Below are 17,892 nucleotides of genomic sequence, written 5' to 3' on the forward strand. Positions count from 1 at the left end.
GCAATTTGTTACCACTAGTTCTGCATCATAAGAAATACCCAAGGATTTTCTCTGTAAAGTCTAATCCAAAATAAGAGGGGGTAGGATTAAAAAAAAGAACAGAAGAAAGATTAGTGGAGTAGACAAAGGGGAATGAAAGGAAGAAAGGCGGGAGAGGATAGGGAAAGTCAATGGAATGAATCTGACCTGACTTTCCTATGTTCATGTATGAATATACCACATATGAAATTGCATAGGACAATATTCTGGTTTGGATGTGAGGTGTTCCCCCTCAAATCTCCTGTATTAAGACAGGGATGATGAGAGGTGACAATGATTGCATTGTGAGAACTATAACCTGATCAAACCATCCTACTTTGGATGAACTGTCTGGGGTAAGTAAACTATAGGCTGGTGGGGTGTGGCTGGAGGAGGAGGTGGATCACTGGGGGCATGCCCTGGAAGGGTGCCTGTGGCTCCTTCTCCCCTCTCTCTCTCACTGCTTCCTGGTTGCCATGAGGGAAACAGCTTCCCCAACGGTGCCCTTCCCCCATGATGTGCTGCCTCACTTTGGGCCCAAAACAATGAAATTGGCTGTCTGTATAATGAGACCTCTGAATATATGAGCTCCAAATAAAATTTTTCCTCCTTTAAGTTCTTTTTTGTGAGGTACTTTGGTCACAGAAACACAAAAGCTGACTAAAATGTACCCCAAGTTACAACAATCTTGACAAAGAACAAAGCTAGAAGTTTCACTTCCTGATTTCAAAACTTACCATAAAGCTATAGTAATCAAAACAGTATGGTACTAGCATGTGGATATGCAATCAAATAGAGAGCCCAAGAGCCCAGAAATAAATTACCCTCACATATATGGTAAAATGACCTTTTTTTCTTTTTCTTCTTATCAGGGGCGCTTTACCATTGAGCTTCATCCCAGCCATTTTAATTTTTTTAGGGTCTTACTAAATTGCTGAGGGTCTCACTAAGTGGCTAAGGCTGGCCTCAAGCTTGCAATCCTCTTGTCTCAGCCTCCTGAGTTCCTAAGATTACAGGCGTGTGCCACCTCACCTGGCTGGTCAAAGGATTTTTGACAAGAGCATCCAGATGATATAACACGAACAGGATAGTTTCTTCAACAAACTGTGCTGAACAAAGTAGAAATATACAAGCAAAATAATGGAGCTGGACATTTAAATCTAGCACAAAATACAAAAATGAAGTCAAAATAGATCAAAGAACTAAGTTATATAAAGGTCTAAAATTATAAAACTCTGAAAAGAAGAGAAAAGCTTCAGATTTCTTAGAAAATACCTATAGTACAAGCAACAAAAGAAAAACATAGATAAATAGAATTTCATGAAAATTTTAAAAATTTATGCACAAATGACAATATTAACAGTTAAAAGGCAACCTACACAATGACTGAAAATATTTGCAAACCCTCTATCTGATAAGTGATTAATAGAATATAGAGAGGATTCCTAAAATTCAAGATTAAAACAATCTAATTAAAAAATGGGTAAAGGATTTCAAAAGACATTTTTCAAAAAAGATATACACATGGCCAACAAGCACATGAATTGATGTGTACCATCATCAATTACAAGAAAATGCAAATTGAAACTATGAGAACCATCTCATACCTGACAGCATAGCTTTAGAAAAATATGAATAACAAGTGATGGCAAAGATGTGAAGAAAGTGGAACCCTGGTAGGACTGTAAAATGGTATGGGCTATCTTTATCTTAGTTCCTCAAAAAATTGAAAACAGAATTACCATATGAATTAGCGATTCTAATTGTGGGTATATACACTCCCCAAACTGAAAACAGACAGACGGTAGAAAGGTGGTTTATGCCAGGAGCTGGGGATTGGGGAAATGGGGAGTTACTACTTAATGGGTGCAAAGTTTCAGTTTGATAAAATGAAGAGTTATGGAGATAGTGGCAATAGTTATGTAACATTATGAATTCATTTACTATCACTGAACTGTATATACTTAATAATGACTAAGATTATAAAATCCATGTTACGTATTATAACAGTAAAAAAAACTGGAAAAAAATTTGTTAAAAGAGCTAACTTTACATTACACATGGAATGTGTGTGTGTGTGTGTGCACAACTTTCAAAAGTTAAATATTAGACAAAATGGCAAAGTGAAAACTAAACCCAAAGTCATCTAACTCTTAAGCCACTGTTTTCCCCTATGAAATCATATTATTTTCAGAGATTTCTTGGCCAAGTTTTTTATTTATAACTCATGTATTTACCTCATAGAGGTGGCTTTACAGAAAAGATCTAAAAGAAAATACAACTGTACATAAAAGAAGCATTTTTTAATCTAGATATTCCAATCTAAATATGTCTTCAAAAATTTTCAAGATTTGAGTTAATAGGGGTTGGGGATACAGCTCAGTGCTAGAAGATAAGGCTCTAAATTTGATACAAATACCACAAAATAAAAACTGAAATCAAGTTTATTATTAAGATAGTGGTCAAAAAAGTACTACAAACCAAACTGGTAACTACATAAAATTATCAGAAAATACTTATACTTATTTTAATGCCCCTAAAAATATGCATAAGCATTAAGGTCAATTATATATTTCCCATATAACATGAATTAATATTTATTCCTGCCATTCTTAAGGAATAAGGAAATAAATCAAAATTTCCAGGTATTTCTACAGATTACAACCATTCCATGACAACTGTTTCATTAGCAAAACAGCTCTACCATTCCCCTACATGTACACTACTCTAAACATGTTTTCTTATTCTCAATTATTTATTCTTAAGATTAATTTCAGCTCTCTGGCACTACAAATATGAAGTTCATTCTTCTAAACAATCTTTAAGAGAAACAACTATCTTTTTAACCTTCAAGAAGAAAAGAAGTGGGGCTGGGGATGTGGCTCAAGCGGTAGTGTGCTCGCCTGGCATGCATGGGGCCAAGGTTCGATCCTCAGCACCACATACAAACAAAGATGTTGTGTCCACTGAAAACTAAAGAATAAATTAAAAATTAAAAAAAAAAAAAAAGAAGAAAAGAAGTGTGAAGCTGTTTGTAACATACAGCACTTGAAATACTTTTCCATGCTATTTACTTACTTTTAGAATTATTAACATTTAAATTTATACTTATATAAACTGTGAATTCTCTAGGTGTAGGAAAAAACAATACAGGTAATAAAACTGTTTGATTTCTAATTAATTTGCTGGGGTTTTCCCCCCAGTCACAATTTGGTATAAAAGGAAAAAACAAAACAAAACTAAAACCAATAAAAGGTGTCTTTCAAGAAGCCAATACCAAACTTACAGTATGCATACTATTAAATACAACTAGCAAATGTTTCTTGATTTGTACCCAAGATACGATATGTGATAAAAAGCACTAAAACGTCTGAAACAAGCTTCACTTATTCTGCAAATTAGGTCGCTTAAAACATTAAAGGTCTTCAAGCTTAGTTATTCACTAACTCTTTTTCTCATTATCAAGAGAGAAAATGCATTCTTTTAAAAAGAAGCACTCGTCTGTGGAAACTTTCTAATTAACTTGGTGCAAAGCATGTGCAAGATGGCAGTTTTCTACACTGTTTCAGCATTTTAATTGGCAGAAAATGCTTAGCAGCCTATTCGCTACCCCCCTTGGTAATTAAGCTAGGGTCAACTCTATGACTAAATGGGCCAATCTTGTGAAACAAACGATTTCTACCATCACAGTATACAGCATATTTGGTTTACAGCAGTCTTTGAACAAAGTTAATGAGGTAGTAGCTGTGTCACTATGGCAGATTTATATAGAACAAGTTAACCTTTTCTTAATGGTGCAGCAGTCATTAAAAATAATTACTAGCAGGGCATTCTCTCTAACAATTATTAACATCTATCAAGACATAATTAATTCAAGCTGCATTTCTGACAATGCTAATAACCACCTGCAAACAACTAATCAATATTCACTATTAGTAACATATTTGTTTTTAAAACAAGCACAATTTCCTCTAGGCTTTTCAGATTGAATAAGCTGTAAATTTCAATATTACTACAGTTAAGCATCTGTCAACAGCTTCATTATAATATATGGATTATGGCAATATTACAACACAGACAACTCTAATTAAAAGTCATAATCCATAGACGTGAAAACAACTAGAATTCTTTAGAAGTCTTCAAATAAAAAAGCTATTGGCTTTAACTTTAGATGAGATAATCCTGTCAGTCTCCATTTTTCCCTGTACAAAACAAATGTATTCTATTTTTAATTAAGTTTAATCTCAGCTTCCCCTTTTCTCCTGCCACAGTGAGAATTTATAAGCAACTGAGAGTTAACTGTGCCTCTTAAGGTATTTACTCATTTATAGAGTGACAAGCATGAAGTCAAGAAAGAGGATAAATCTTATCTATTTCCAAGACAAGGATTCAAATCTAGTTTGTAGACCCACATTTTCTGCCTTTATACTACTAAATAGACTGAACCCAGTTTGTCTGCCATCAGAAGACCATTCTGGAGTTTTCTTATTTTCCACTGACTAATCTATACTTACAACAATATTTATACCCACACTTAGTATCACCTTTTACCATGTGTGCATTATCTGTCAAAATGCTACTAAATATGACATATAACTCTCCTCATTTCTCTGTCACATTCTAGCAAAGCACTCTCACGTAAAACTTTTCAGCACAGAGGACATTGATAAGGATTATAAACTCCAGACTGAGAATCTATGGTTTATATACAGCTCTGCTAACATGGCAGCTGGTAACCTAGGGCAAGTTACTTAACTTCTCTAAGCCTTCTTCTATTCATCAAATGTGGAAGTAACACCTGTCTCACTCGTTTAACAAATTAAATGAGCTGGGTGCAGTTGTGTGTGCATAAAATCCCAGCCACTCAGAAGGCTGAGGGAGGAGGATCCACCAAGACGAGGAAGTCAATGCCAGCCTAGGCAACATGGTGAATTCCATCTCAAGAAGAAACAAATGAACGAATATATTTAAAAAAGTGTTTAGTTCAGCAAATGGTAAGGTCCCAATGTATAGTTTATTATAATTAGCCTATCTACTCTAAAGTTGTTTTCCTGTTGAAAAACAACCAGAAATAAAAACATAGGTGCCTACAAGGCTTATCTTTATGCAATGATGGCATCTCCTTCTACTTGCACTCTTTCAAAGCTCCAATATCTCTCTCCTAAATAAAATCCTGTACACTAAAATCTAATATTTCTAAACATGTCTGTTTTATTCCTATAGTAAGAAATTATTTTAAATTCTATCCTTTCAAACCTTTATTATGCCAGAATTCAGTTTTTAGTCCACATTCACTTATATCATTTTAGTTACTTTAAATACTACCCTCTAGGCCTTCTACCTCTTGGGCATTTCAACCAGAACCGTGTTCTTTATTCTACGATCACAGTAATTTCATCATGGTTTTGCACATGGTGAAACTGTTCACGAAAATTCCATCTGTCTTGAGAACATTTTATTATCAAAGTATACTTAGGCTGACTGATATATCTGATGGTCTTCAAAGATGCATTTTCAACAGCTGTCTTTTCTGGATTATAACTAAAAGCTTGAAGACTAATATTAAACCATTTACTAACTCAATCAACATAAATGCTTACTTTTTAATCCCAAATTCTCTTTACCTGAGGCACTAAGGATAGATTAAATTTCCAGTGACAGCCCTTAAGCAACCAAAGTTCAACAAAACAAATTAATGCAATTATTAAGATTCCTCAAGATTTGTATTACAATGGCAATATCTGAAGGTGTATCAAGGAAGGAAATCTGACTAAGCTTAGGATGCTAAGTTGGCCCAAACAGGCTAATGCTAAGCTGAATATTTGCAGACGTATATAGTAGTCAGGTAGAGAAGAATGAGTGAAAAACAGTATGATTATTAGCAGTTTGTTAAAGTTATAGCTGAGAAAAGAGGAAAGAAATGAACGATGAAGGATGAAAAGGTAGAGAGGCATGTATCATATTATGGAAAGCTGGTGGGCTAAGTAGAGGAATCTGAACTTTGAGACAATACAGCAAACTACAGTTTTGCATTAAAAAAAGAGCATATCATATCAAATCCATGCTCTCAAGGAAGTATAATATATATGCATATATATGTATTATATGAGAATTTGGAAAGTATTTAAACAGTAAAAAAGTACATGGTTAAAAAAAATCATAAAGGTTCTTACAGTTTAGATCTGGAATGTCCCCCAAAGCTCACATGTTGAAGACTTGGTCCCCAATGCAGCAACCTCTAGAAGTGAGGCTTTTGAGAAGTGACTAGATCATGAGGGCTTCAGCCTCATTGGTATATTAAACCATTTAGTGGGTTAAAATTTAAATGGACTACTGGGAGGAGATAGAAACTGTAAGCAGTTTGGGCATACCTGAAGGAAGGAGGTCACTGGGGTATGTCTTAGAAGGGTTTAATCTTGTCTCTGGTCCCTTCCTCCCTTGCTAGTTCATAGTTGCCATGAACTGAGCAGCTGTCCTCTACCATGTCTCTCCACCATGATGTTCGGCCTCACACCAGGCCCAAAGCAATGGAGTCAACCAACCATGGACTGAAACCTCTGAAATTATGAGTCAAAAAATAAACTTCTCCTCTCTAAGTTGTTTGTGTCAGGTACTTTGATCACACCAATGAAAGCTTACTTACAAAGATATAAATAAATGTGAAGAAAATGGCATAGGGATTAGATGCCTAGAAGTTCTGTCAGACAAACCTTAGGGTCTGTGGGCTTGAGAATTGTGGGCAAGTTACTTCTCTATACCTCAGTTTCCTTATCTACCAAAAAAAAGAGAGAGGAGGAAGAAGAAATAATCACAAAATAGTTTACAAAAGAAAGAGAGAAGAAATAATCACAAAATACTTTACTCAAGATTGTTGCTGAAATTTATCAGGAGAAAAAAACAATTCACATACCACATTCAGCACATGGATGGCAAAATGGCTAAATTATACAGGCTTGAATCCCAGTACTATCACCTACTATTTCTGAGATTTTGGAAATGCTATTGGAAAAATAATATTATCCACCTTATAAAACTTTTATGAGGAGTAAATGAATTGAGTTTAGAATAGTGCCTGACTTGTGTGTGTGTTTGTGTGTGTGTGTGTGTGTGTGTGTGTGTTAGATAAGTAAAAATGACGTATTAACTACATGTCAGCAGTAACTATAAAAAGAAAACTTCTGTCAGAGAGTATCATTTGCATTTTACAAAGACAAATCTACTTTAAGTGCTGTGGATGCCTTGCAAGAAAGATAAAACTCAGGTTGGAAAGGTAATGAAGTTATGAACTAAGGTTATGATGAAATGGATGGAGTAAAAAGATATATAAGAGACAGACTCAATAGGACTTCATAACTGGTTATAGAAGGAAAAAAGGAAAAAAAAAATGAAGAGTTCCAGATTCTTTTGAAAGAATTAATTGTAATAGCATTTAAGATCCAATAAGACATACCAACTTTTATGTAGAAGTTTTCAAACATTAAGAAATAAGTACCTGTGACCATCACAGATGAGCTCTCTAGCCAAATGGATATGATGAGGAAAAAAATCTAAAAGAAGTTTAAAAATGCTATTGGTTTTACCCTGGTTGAAGCTCTCTAAAAGCAATATTTATTTCTGAGAGCCTCCTGGATTTTAACTATACAAGCTTCCCTTATTACTTCTTTAGGGGTCCCATTATTTATATTTGCTTATCAAGAGGAATCTATTTGGGGCTGGGGTTGTGGTGCAGTGGTATAGCACTCGCCTAGCACATGCAAGGTCCTGAGTTAGATCCTCAGCACCACATAAAAATAAATAAAACAAAAGGTATTCTGTCTAACTACAACTAAAAAATAAATACTAAAGAAAAAGAAGAATCCATTTACCAAAACCTATATTTCCCCTTTTAATCTAGTTCTTCATCCATAGCAACCGTTCTCCATAATGCTAAGAAATAAAATGTCCTATCCTCCTATCTTTTCCGAATTTTTTTAAAAATGCATGTATCTAAACCTGATTAAAACATATTAAAGTCTGACACAGAAAGGAAGCCAACTATTTGGAATTGCTTTCCAATTCAACTATAGCTTAAAACATAAGCACAAGTATTAAGGAGAAAAAACTTGAATCTCTTTCTTACCTGATGCCCCTACATTTGCCTTATCTTCGGGAACCAGATTTTTATCCTTATTTAAATCTTCAACTAAAAGTTTGTCAAAATGCTCAATACAAAGTCGGCTGTCGATCTGATATAACAATGCAGGGCAAAGATATGTAAATAGATCACGTGAGATGGGAGAGTTGGCACCATGACCGTAGTATTTTAATAACTGAGTGACGTTCAAACACTGCAAGGAAATTGATATAAGAAATTAAGTAAAAGAATGTCTTTAAGAAGAGTATGCAGAAAAACAAATAAATGTATAATGAAAATACTCTAAGTATTATTTGAAAATAATGTACAATACACAGACATCTCGTACAAATAAAACTTTTAAAACAGAAATTTATGTTAAGGATACAATTAATTGTAATAGCATTTTAAGAATCTTAAAGTGAAAAAAAAAAAGAATCTTAAAGTGTAAACACTTTAAGAATTTTAATTATTTTTCCACTCCAATGCATAAAAGATAATCACAACTATATTCCCAATATTCTTACAGGATGAGGTTAAAAATTATTTCCAATAAAATTGTAATCATCAGTGACTCAAAATTCATTATACAGATATTTTCTTGACCAAAGAAATCCAAAAAAATACTGTATTGGGGCTCGGGCTGTAGCTCAGCAGTGAAGTGCCTGCTTAGCATACATAAGGCCCTGGGTTCCATTCTGAGCACAGCAAAGAAAAAAAAAAGTCATAAAAAAAAAGTGAATATTATATTGTGAAACTCAAACACAATGTGTTGAGAAGACAAAACTAGAATATGGAAGAAAAAGAAAGATGCAACTTCATCCACTGGTACTTTGAAAAAAAAAAAAAAAGCAGAAAACAAATGCAACAAAATTTGGAGCCATCATATAGTCAAAATGAATATCTATCTACAATTAAGGCAACAGAGATGGCCCTGGCCCCTTTTCACAGAGATCCACTCTGGTTTGCATGCTTCTTTTTACTAACCTACCCCTGCACTGGCTGCTTTTTTATCTTCAATTACCATAAGGAACCATCCTATTCAATACATGAACATTTTCAGAAATCCTAAAGAGAATTTCCAGTATGCATTAGAATTGTAAGGACACAAATAACAAGTTTGATGATGCAGATTTCATAGGTCTGATAGAGTATTCATGAATAATACGTAGTTATTATCAACAAAATATTCTAGGATATATAATCCATAGTAATAAATTCATACTATGTAAGTTTTTTTCAAATCAGTGTTCATAACTGTTAAAAATCAAATATCTGATAATTTTGTCAGGGAAGAAATTCAAAGTTATTTTGATGCAAAACATTATCTTAATGACAGTGATAGCAAAGAGCAAGTTCATTTTTCACATGTGGTACTGCTTTCTATTCGTATGAACAAAACATAAATTTAACAAGTTTTCTAAACTCTAATAAGAATGTTGAAAATAATAAACAAGGGTGTCTAAACATCTTTAATGAAACAGAAATAAATGTGCTTAAGACAAATAGTTTTTTTTTAATTAAGAAGGACCAATCAAACGTGAAAGTATCCAAGATCCTGAAAATTTAGAAAGAAAACAGGACTGTCCCACATCACTGGTGTTTCCTATTACTGTATCGATGCATTCACCCCAAGTCTGTTAGGCCTGAGAAAAGTCCAATATCATGAATAAGTAAGCCTTCTCATAAAGCAACAGAGAAAATTAGGCTACTGCATAAATGAAACACCTGACTTTGGAGCTACAACAATGACTGGGAACCATTCCATAAATTAATATTTACAAAAAAAAAAAAACTGTTCTAGCTACTCCCCAGAACAGTTTGAACAACAACAAAAAAGTTATAATTTTCAAATATCCAAAACCCAGCTAATGGTAACAACAATGAAACTAACCTGTTTGAAACTCAAATAATCCACAAGCAATCTAGTGTGTGTGTGTGCATGTGTATGTGTTCCTTTCTCCTTTCCTTCCAGTGCTGGGTACTGACTCAGGTTGTCCACACTGAGTTACATCCCCAGCCATTTTTTAATTTTATTCTGAGCCAGGTCTTGTTAAAACTGCCTAGGCTGGCCTCAAATATGAGATCCTCCTGTCTTGGTCTTCTGAATAGCTGGGATTCAGGTGTACCACCACACATGGCTCAAAAAATTATTTTTTAACATTGAAAAATTTAGATTTGATAATCCCAAATTTAAAAAACAAATAAGACAAATAACAAAAGCGGCAAATAATACAAATGAAAATCCAGATTAAAAAATCTTAATACTGACTCTGATTCCTTAATTTTTTTTTTGGCCAGGAATGTTACCCAATATTCCATGTGGAAATGAGTTTAAATATAAATAACTATTCTATTTTGTCTCTTATCTAAAATTTTCCACAACTCTATGAGAGCTACACATCAACCATCAGACATCTTTTTATACTTACTTCATGTTGACGGTCATCTTCATTATGATCTTTGTGATTAGCAGCTGAATAAATTGCACTTTTTTTAACATGTGGTGCTTCTCGCTTTCTAGTGTGTCTAAGTTCACCATCGTTATCAGGATCAATATCTTGGTGTCCATGACCAGAATCGTGACCACTATGTTCTGGAAGATGTACATGAGAATGAGCTGGGTTATGTACACGATCAGTTTTGTGGACCCGATTGTGTTCATACTGTTCACCCTGATCACGGATAAGGGGGAAACCTGGTGTGATGACCTCAGAATTTTCATCACTTTTCTTTCCTTTCTTCTTCCTCTTTCCTTTTGGTGGCTTAACTCCAGACTGTTCTTGTGTCTTATTGGTCTCTGTTGAAGGTTCATGGCGAGGCTCCCCGCGCTCACCGTGAGTAATGGAATCGTTATGAACGTGGCGAGTCGTGTTATGCTCAAGGTGGTGATGCAATCGATGGTGATGATGTAAGCGATGATTACGGTCATGCACATGTTTGTCATCAGATTTCACGGATACTTCAATTGTCTCTTTCTCTGGATCACATTTGTGGTTTCTTTTTGTTGATAAACTGGTCACAGTTTGATTTTCTGAATTTAAATGATTGTGGGAATGCTGGTGGTTATGTGAGTGAAAATGCTTTCCCTCTTGAACTGCCAAAATATCTAAGTGAGAAACATGATCGTGGCCAAGATCCTCATGATTAATCTCAACTACTTTTATCTCTCCAAGGCCCAAGTTTGTTAAAAGTTTCTCCAGACCAAAAAAGGATAATCTTCCATTTTCACCATAGCGGTCAAAAAGTTTTTCAATATAGTATTTTTTTTCATTTTCAGCATCCTGCTCTGAAAATTTGCTTGGCTCCAATTCTGTTATTCCACGATGGTGTCTGTGAAGCTCTTCAGGGCCATGGTCATGTTCTTCATGGCAATGGTTGCAATGATGGAAAATAAATGTCAGCAAACAAATGAGGCAAAATTTTGTGTGCATATGTACCTTCATTTCTACTTTTCCTAAAGGGATATAAAAAGACGAAAGCATTATTTGATACCTAGCCACGTTGAAAATAGTAACAAACTCTCTACAAACTGCCAATGTTTTATCCCATTTTTTCAAGGCTATGAATCATTTTTCCCCCTTCAATTCCCTATAAAAAATGGTCCCTTTTAATCATAATTGTGTACATTCCTTCAAATTATTACAAATTGCTCAAGACTCAAAGATTACTGACTCTTTTTAAGTACATCAAAGAGTCCACATACATTTATACAGGTACTGTTGGCTTCCTTCCTATCTTATACCTTATTTAAAAAAAAAAAGTAAAGAAAAACTAAAACTCACTACAAATGGCACAACTGCATTTGTAGAAAATCCAGAAGAATTATCAATAATAAGTTAATTTTGTACAGCTGCTGGCTATAAGAACAAAAATGTAAAATCAGTTGTATTTCTATGTACCAGGAATAGAGAATGAAATTAAGAAACAGATCATTTGTAAGAGCAAATTCATAGAAATAAAACTAACAAAAAATGTACAAGACCTTTACATAAAATTATCAATTAGTAGAGAAATGAATGGCTTAAACAAGCAGATGGCTATTACCATGTTTATGACTACAAGAGCTATAGATTCATTACATCCCCAATCAAAATTCTAGAAGTTATTTTGTGAAAATTAATGAGCTATTTTTAATATTTATGTGAAACACAAAAAGTTGATAATGGCCAAGACACTCCCATATGTAGATAATGGCTACCATTTTGGACAGTGCAGATATAGAACATGCACATCATTACATTATAGAAAATTCCACTGGACAGCAGACTCATAGAATCTAAAAATAGATTGTTGAGTCAAAGTTTTCTAAAATAAACAAGTGAATCTAATTTCATATCATACTCTAGTTAATCCATTACATCTGAAATTTATTGAGATATTTAATTTTTTATGCTATGTCTTTGAAATTAGAAATTATTTCACATTTACAGCATATCTAAATTTGGACCAAGTGCTCACCATTTACATGGCACTACAGTTTGTTGCTGGAAAGTGTAAATCTAGATTTATTTATTTATTTAGTCTCTCAATCTATTTATTATCTTCATTAACTGTATTTCTATCTTTCCTCCCTCCTTTTTTAATTGATTTTATTTTTTTAAAATACATGACAACTGTGGAATGCATTACAATTCTTATTACACATATAGAGCACAATTTTTTGTATCTCTGTATACAAAGTATGTTCACGCCAATTTATGCCATTATACATGTGTTTTTTTGTGTTACAATTCTTAATAAACATATATGCCACAATTTTTCATCTTTGTTTGTATATAAGGTATGCTGACACCCAATTCAAGTCTTCATACATGTACTTTGTATAATGATGACCATCACATTCCACCATCCTTGCTAATCGCTTTCTCCCTCCCTTTCCCTCCTCTCTTCCCTGTCTAGAATTAATCTAATCCTCCCATGCTCTCCCTCCCTACCCCTAGATTTATTTAGACAAACTAATTTTAAGACCTGTAAGACAGTATACAAAAGATATTATAAAGTAAAAATGATATATTTCATTAAAATAATTTTTTTTTGCAAAGACAACACCAAAAACACAAAAAAGCATCTGGTTGTGGTGTCACATGCCTGTAATCCTAGATACTTGGGAGCCTGAGGTAGGATCACAAGTTTGAGGCCAGCCTCAATAATTTAGCATGACTTATCTCCAAATAACAATCAATCTGACCTAACTTTCCTATGTCCACACATAAATATACCACAGTGAATTTCACTTTCATGTATATACACAAGGCACTAATTTTAAAAAATCTATAAATAAATAACAGAAAGATCAGTGGAGAGAAGGAAACAGGGGTGGTAGATGGGGAGAAAAATGGGAAGTACTGGGGGTCTGAATTAGAGCAAATTATATTCCATACTCATAATAATTATGTCAAAATGAACCCTAATATTATGTGTATTACTAAAAGGAATTTAAAAAGAGAGGCTAGAGCTGTAGCTCAGTGGTAAAGTACCCCTGGGTTAAGTCTCCAATACTACAAAAACAAAACAAAATGCCAAGCCATTGATTGAGAGAAGAGGATCACCATGTGCAATCAAAAGTATATAAGGAACTCCTACAAATCAATACAAAAATTATCAAACAATCCAACAGAAAAATAGGTAGCACTTCATAAGAGTATACAAATTACTAAGAAGTATATGAAAACATGTTCAATTTCAATAATCATCAGGAAATTTTAAAAACACAATTAAACTACTATATACCCACAAAAATTACTAAAAAAAAATAAAAGACTGCCAAACAAAAGTAGGAAAGAATATAGAGCTAATTGGAACATGCATACACTCCCAGTAAAAATGTAAATTGATACCTATTAGGAAACCTGTTTGGCAAGATTTGCCAAAAGTTAAGCATGCATATCTACTTGCTCAGAAATTCTATTCCTGGGCATATGCTCAGAAGAAATGCATGCACATGGATACCCAAAGATATCGATGGGAATGTTCATGCAATATTATCACAGTTCAAAACTGAAAACAACAACAACAACAAAAAAAAACTAAATGTTTATCAACAGTAGAGTGAAAAGACGGAATAACCTTACAATGGGTTACTACACAGGAATGAAATTGAAACTATAGATTTACAGATAAACAAAGATGAATTTTACAAATAAAAGACTGAGCAAAAGATGGTGAATATCAAAGACTGTATAATTATATCTATATAAAGTTAAAAACAAGTAAACTGAAACCAAGATAATCACTACTTTTTGAAAGGAAGTTAGGAGATAATAATTGGGAAAAGACTAGAGTGAGGGGGATTCCAAAGTGCGAAAATGTTCTCTTTCATGAGTGGCATTTACACAAATGTTTACTTTGTGATAAGTCACAACACTCGTGCTCTGTGTACTTTGTGAACACGTTCCATTTCAACTGAAAGTTTTTATTCTTATTTTTTTATCTTTGTGTGGGTTTATTTCAGTACCGGGAATTGAACACAGGGCCTTGTGCATCATGTTAAGCACACAGTCCACCACTAAATTACACCTTCTAGCCCTACAAAGTTTATTGAAAAATCAGATTTTCTCCAGTGAAAACTAATGAGAAAATATAATTATATACAAAATTATATGGCTTCTGGAACCAACGATATAAATTCAATAGCAAAAATCGGTAGCAAAAATCATAAGACATTACTAAAAGACGGTAAAGCAAAACTTCAAAAACTGGAGATACCATCAATCTGAGTGGATGGAATACATTATAAGACATATAGCCTTCCAGATACATATTCAAATTTACTTAAATGCCAATCAATGTCCTGGTAGCTGTTTAATTTCAGTGGGACTCCACAAGCAAATTTAAAATTTCATATGGAAGAGCAAAAATCCAAAGACAATCAAGACAATTCAGAAAATTAGTAAGGTAATAAAGACTTCTTTTTATACAGTTACACTAACTAAAATAATATTAGTGGCACAGGGGCAGACATACAGGGAAGTGGAATAGAAAATATTCTAAAAAGAGAATCAATAATCCTGATGTAAAAACAGTCCTTCACACCATACACAAGTCATTCCAAGTGTCTTAAACATCCATATGTGAAAAGCAAAATTCTTAAGTTTTATAAGAAAAGTAGGAAAATATCATTATGATTTGAGATAGTGAAAGATTTTCAAGACCAGAAATAGAAAGCAGATGCCATAAAAAAAAAAAAAAAAAAAAAAAGATTGACTTAATTAAATGTAATTCTTTAAAAATTACTCTATGATAAAGAACATGATAAACTAAGCTTAGGACAAGCCATACATTAGAAGATATCTGCGATACATGTGTATGTGTGTGTGTGTGTGTGTGTATAATGTGTATAAATAAGATTTGTATAAATAAGATTAATATCCAAAATATATAAACATTCATCAATCAGGGAAAAAACCTCCCACATTACATAGACAACTATAAAAGGATATAAACAGAAAAGTTGCTTACTAATAATCTTGAAAATGCAAATCTAGATAATTCTCCAAGACACTAACACTTGACAACACTAGGTATTAAACAAATATCTAATGTAGAGAAATATAAAACCTCTGGTAATACTAGTGTTTGGAGAATTAAATTGACATCTACTAACATTGAATATAAACTTTTAGCCCCCAAATTCCACTTCTGTCTACCCTGGCATTTAGGCACAAGAAGACAAATTCATGAATCTTCATCACAAAATTATCTTACTGAGAATTTCCTACAAACACAATGTTTTGGTGGTTAATAACAAATAATCAAAGTAGCTAAAATAAAATAAACTTTCACATAAGAAGCTGGGAGACATGAGTGATTCCAGGATAATTACAGTATCAAAAGTCCAAGCTCTTTTACCCTCAGATTTGTCTTCATAGTCTCAAGATAATTGCTAATCTCATAATCAAGCCACCCTTACACAACCACATCCCACACTAGATCATGTTGTTTTTTTTTTTTAAACAGAGAATAAACTCTTACCCTCAAGTCCCTTCTAGATTTTCCCTTACATATCTTTGATCACATCTATACCACATGCCCATGCCCATGCCAAAGCCAATCACTCCCATTGCAGTGAGTGGCTTAGACCAATCAACATTCCTTCCTCTGGGACCAAAAGGCTACTTTTTCTAAGTACATACATGGGGAAGAAATATGCATAGAACCTTTCCTTCAAAGAAAAAAAAGAGATAAATAAGGAATGGCAGCTGATTATACGTCATTATTTTGGTATATACATCCTAAATATATCAGTGAAAAAATGGATAAAATAATGTAAAATAAAATATGTAATGAGAGATAACACTGCAGTTATGATTGTATGAAGGAACACACATGCAAAAAAAATCTCAAAAACATAATACAAAAAGTAAATTACAAAAAGATGTATCATTTATCAAAAATTTTAAACATGCAAAATACCTCCCTTTTGGGTATCTTGTGAAAGTAAGATAATGAGATTCACATGTTAATTATTGTTCTATGTGCTTTTCTTTAAGTTTGGAAAGGTATTACATAACCTGTATCAGTGGTTAATCAAACTGCATCGTAAGAGTAGCAGCAGTAGCAGCAGGATCATCTGGGACTTAGAAATGCAAATTATTATAAATCAGAAACTCTGAGGGTAGAGCCCAGCAGTGTTTTATTCAGCTTTACTAGTAAGAACTGATGTAAGCTTGCTAAAGTTTAAGATTTACTATTTATACAGATAAATAACCAAACACTTCTATTAAAACAATAGTCACCTGAACCTTATGATTATCTGAATAAATGCTGTTAAATTATGTGTGGTTTGTATAGGTTAACATTTTTAACAAACAGTTTGTAAAAAATATTTAAATGGTGAGCCACATCCCCAGCCCTTTTCATTTCTTGAGACAGGGTCTCACTAGGTTACCTTGCTAAGTTACTGAGGCTGGCTTTGAATGTGAGATTCCTTGTATCAGCCTCCCAAGTCAATGGAATTACAGGTGTATGTCACCACACCCAGCCAGCTTTTTTTTTTTTTTTTGGTATTGGGGATTGAACTCAGGGGCACTTAACCCCTGGGCCACACCCCCAGCTCTATTTTGTACTTTATTTAGAGACACAGTCTCACTGAGTTATGTAGGTGCCTCACCCTTGCTGAGGCTGGCTTTGAACTAGTGATCCTCCTGTCTCAGCCTCCTTAGCCTCTGGGACTACAGGCATGCACTACCATGTCCAGCCCAACTATTTGTTTTTAATCCAAACATTTCAATTTCTTATACAGTCTCATGGAAAAACTCACCATTTTAAATACATGAATTTTTATGTCATTTCCAGGAAAATGGATGGGATGTGACAGTATTACACAACATAAGCCAGACTTAGAAGTCAAGAGTCGTATGTTTTCTCTTATATGTGGAAACTAGAAAGAAAAAAAGGATAAAATGTGTGGGACAGCTTATGAAAACAGAAGGAAGACCAGTAGAGTAGGGAAAGGGGGTCAGGGCAGAGAGAAAAGAAAAAATACTGGGGAATGAATCTGATCAAAATTGTTATTAGTATGTACAAATATGCTCCAATTAATGTATATGTAATTATAATGTGCCAATAAAAAATTAAATTCATATATATCAGTTGTATACTAACGATAACGAAGGTTTAGGGGTGTGGATGATTCAAATTACTACAAACCAAGAAGATACACTTTCCTTTAGCTTCTAAATGTTATATTTCCTCAGTTATCCTGGTTTTCCATTAGAAGATGCTACTGAAAATTGATGTTGAGTGTAATTCCACTCATT

At 33.6% G+C, this 17,892-nt stretch overlaps 1 protein-coding gene across 1 annotated transcript in view; it reads right to left on the minus strand.

Annotated features, from left to right (window-relative positions):
- Nucleotides 1-17,892, minus strand: part of Slc39a10 (solute carrier family 39 member 10) — a 64,387-nt gene that overhangs the window by 33,034 nt on the left and 13,461 nt on the right. The window contains exons 2-3 of the mRNA XM_027925014.2: nucleotides 10,564-11,588; nucleotides 8,138-8,345 (exon numbers count right to left, since the gene is read on the minus strand). Of these exons, the coding sequence (XP_027780815.2) occupies nucleotides 8,138-8,345; nucleotides 10,564-11,577 (1,222 nt within the window). The 5' untranslated portion in view covers nucleotides 11,578-11,588. The remainder of the gene's footprint in view (nucleotides 1-8,137; nucleotides 8,346-10,563; nucleotides 11,589-17,892) is intronic.

The sequence above is a fragment of the Marmota flaviventris genome, chromosome 11 (genome assembly GCF_047511675.1).
Source record: "Marmota flaviventris isolate mMarFla1 chromosome 11, mMarFla1.hap1, whole genome shotgun sequence".
In the NCBI taxonomy this organism is placed as follows: domain Eukaryota; kingdom Metazoa; phylum Chordata; class Mammalia; order Rodentia; family Sciuridae; genus Marmota; species Marmota flaviventris.